Source organism: Microplitis mediator, chromosome 11 (assembly GCF_029852145.1).
Source record: "Microplitis mediator isolate UGA2020A chromosome 11, iyMicMedi2.1, whole genome shotgun sequence".
In the NCBI taxonomy this organism is placed as follows: domain Eukaryota; kingdom Metazoa; phylum Arthropoda; class Insecta; order Hymenoptera; family Braconidae; genus Microplitis; species Microplitis mediator.
This window is the reverse complement of record NC_079979.1, coordinates 15903664-15906413: the sequence shown is the minus strand read 5'-3', so window position 1 is coordinate 15906413 and position 2750 is coordinate 15903664. Positions and strand designations below refer to the sequence as shown.

Genomic DNA, 2750 nt, shown 5'->3' with positions numbered 1-2750 from the left:
CGATGTTAACTATAGATATTCATGTAATTAAATCAGTGAAATATTTAGCAGTTAAAAAATAGTTAATATTTTGCCTGAGATATGGGAACCTCCATGGTCTTATTTATGAGACACTAAAAAAACACATGGCCTCAGTGTCTCATAGTACAGGTCCCTATTTTTGAGACACTTAAAAAATCGGCAAAATTGATTTAATGATATTTATTTATTAAAAATTTGAGAACATTATAGTTATAAAAATAATTATTTTGACTTTTCATTAAAAAATAATAAGTTTTTATAAATTAAACGGCTAATTATCACAAAGTATTGACTCAAAACTATCTTCCTTCTTTAATTTTTTTCTGAGTGTGATTTCATATTTTTCTTATAAGTTAGTACATTTACAATATGTCTCATGAATAGGGACTATGTCTCATAATATGGACTATTATTTTACTTATGTATGTGATACATTATAAAATTTTTTTTACAATAATTTAATTACCAATAAGGCAAGAGACCCAGTAGCCGACCAGGGAACCAATACCCGATCACTCTCGTATTTTTATACCTATATTTACTAAATTTTACTAAATATAGATATACAAATACATGGAGTGATCGAGTACTAGTTCCCTGATCGGGTACTAGGTCTTTTATCTTAATTTAAATTATTTTAATTATTCGAAATTTTGGATTATCAAATTAAAATATTAATTTACAATTTATCAGTACACATTATTCGCGCATCCCCCGCAATTATTTGAATTGCGAGTGAATGAATAAAAAATAACCACTGTGTTGTTAAAAATATTATTTCTGCATTAAACTTCATAGCTCGTGAATTGTTTTTAATAGCTTCGAAAATTTTTTTGCTGTTAAATTGGATAAAGCAAAAATAATAAATTTCATTGGTATCAAATAAATGTACAAGAACATTTTTTGTTAATTTTAAAACTTTTTTTTTCAAATTATAAAAAGTAATTCATTATAAACGCATTTGAACGAAATGTTATTGAATAAAATCGACATAAATTGATAAGCCGGCTATAGCCGAAAAAAAACTAAACTGATAAGATAGACAGCTTGAACCTCGATAAAACATATTGTATATAAAATGTCACTTTGTCCAAGAGTTAATAAAAATTAAAAAAATAGAAATGATTCATCGGGCAAGTAAAGGAAGGAACAGTTACGTGACGCCGACATTCCACTTATTCAGTCATTACAATCAGCACAATCATCGCGAGCGTACGTAAGTAATGTCGCTTGAACGAGTATAGTCGTAATATAAATAAATAACGGGACCACAACAGTGCCATGGAAATAAATAATAAAAATATCCTCGTTACTTTTAATTATTTGCTGTATTTTTTTCTATTAATCTGCAGTATTAATTTCACTGATGCCAGAAATATTTTGCCAAGTGACCCCAGTGAGGAAAGTTCGCGAGTTAAACGTGACATATTTACTATTTTCTGTGCCGCAGAACCCGCAGATCAATTGACAGACGACGGCGTTAAATTTCATTTGTTTACAAAGAAAAATTTAAATTCTTCAGAACAAATTTTGCTGAACGATACTCACAATAATTTGAAAGACACAAATTTTGACTCATTGAATCCAACTAAAATAATTGTACACGGCTACAATGCAGACATGAATCTGTACCCGCTTGTCGACATGAGAGTGAATTATCTTAACAAGAGTGATGTCAATTACAATGTGATAGCCGTTGATTGGGAAAGACTCGCCGCGGGCTGTTATCCGGTCGTAGTCGAACATGCGAAACGAGTCGGCGACCGATTGGCGCAACTGATACATGAATTAGTTCTCTATGGCGCTAAAGATATCCACGCAATTGGGTTCAGTTTGGGAGCCCACATTCCAGCCTTTGCTGCTAATTCATTGAGGCCGTACAAATTACCGCGAATTACTGGCCTGGACCCCGCAATGCCGCTTTTTGTGATGGTCGGGTTAGACGGGAAATTGGACGCCGGCGACGCTGAATTCGTTGATGTTTATCACGCTGACGCTTTGATCCAAGGCAAGATTGAGAGATGTGGGCATGTTGATTTTTATATGAATGGAGGCATGAACCAGCCCGGATGCGCGAAAGCTGAGAGCTATCACAATTGCAATCATCTAAGAGCTGCCATTTATTTCGCGGAATCTATTAGTTCTAATGTTGGATTCTGGGGATGGCCTTGCTCTAGTTTTAGTGCTTACTTTTTTGGTTACTGCACTCCAGTATTTCCATTGACACTTGCTGGTGATGGTGTTAATAAAAGTACCAGGGGTTTGTTTGTTGTGAGGACTAATTCTGAAAGTCCGTTTGCTAAATTTGATATAATATAATATTTTTTTTTGTTAATGGGCGAAAATGTATTTTAATTATTTTTGTGTAAATATTTTTATTTATTGAGATTTAAAATGTGTGATAAATTTTTGTAAACATTGCGAAAATAAATTTTTAAATTTATTGTAGAAATTATTATTATTTTTTTTTTAATTATCAAATAATAAATTTATTGTATTTTTTGTCACTAAAAATAAATAATTAAATATTTAAAAATAAGATAAGAATGATAAAAAAAAATAAATATAATAATTTATAAGAATACAATAAGAAAAAAAAATTATTTAGCTTAAGAAAAGCTTAAACTAAAGTATGTATTATCAAGAGTGGCGGTTGAAAGGCATTTGAAAATTTCTTAAAAATTATATTTTCCTTGAATCTCTTATCCGCGAGATAGATATGAGCATAA

General features: G+C 30.9%; 1 protein-coding gene across 1 annotated transcript; it reads left to right on the top strand.

The window, feature by feature from the left end:
* Window positions 1–1192: 1192 nt before the first annotated feature.
* LOC130677560 (phospholipase A1 member A-like) lies at window positions 1193–2450 on the top strand. The gene has a single exon (XM_057484355.1). It carries the CDS (start codon window positions 1303–1305, stop codon window positions 2338–2340), a length of 1038 nt encoding a protein of 345 aa, XP_057340338.1. The 5' UTR covers window positions 1193–1302; the 3' UTR covers window positions 2341–2450.
* The last annotated feature ends 300 nt before the right edge of the window (window positions 2451–2750 follow it).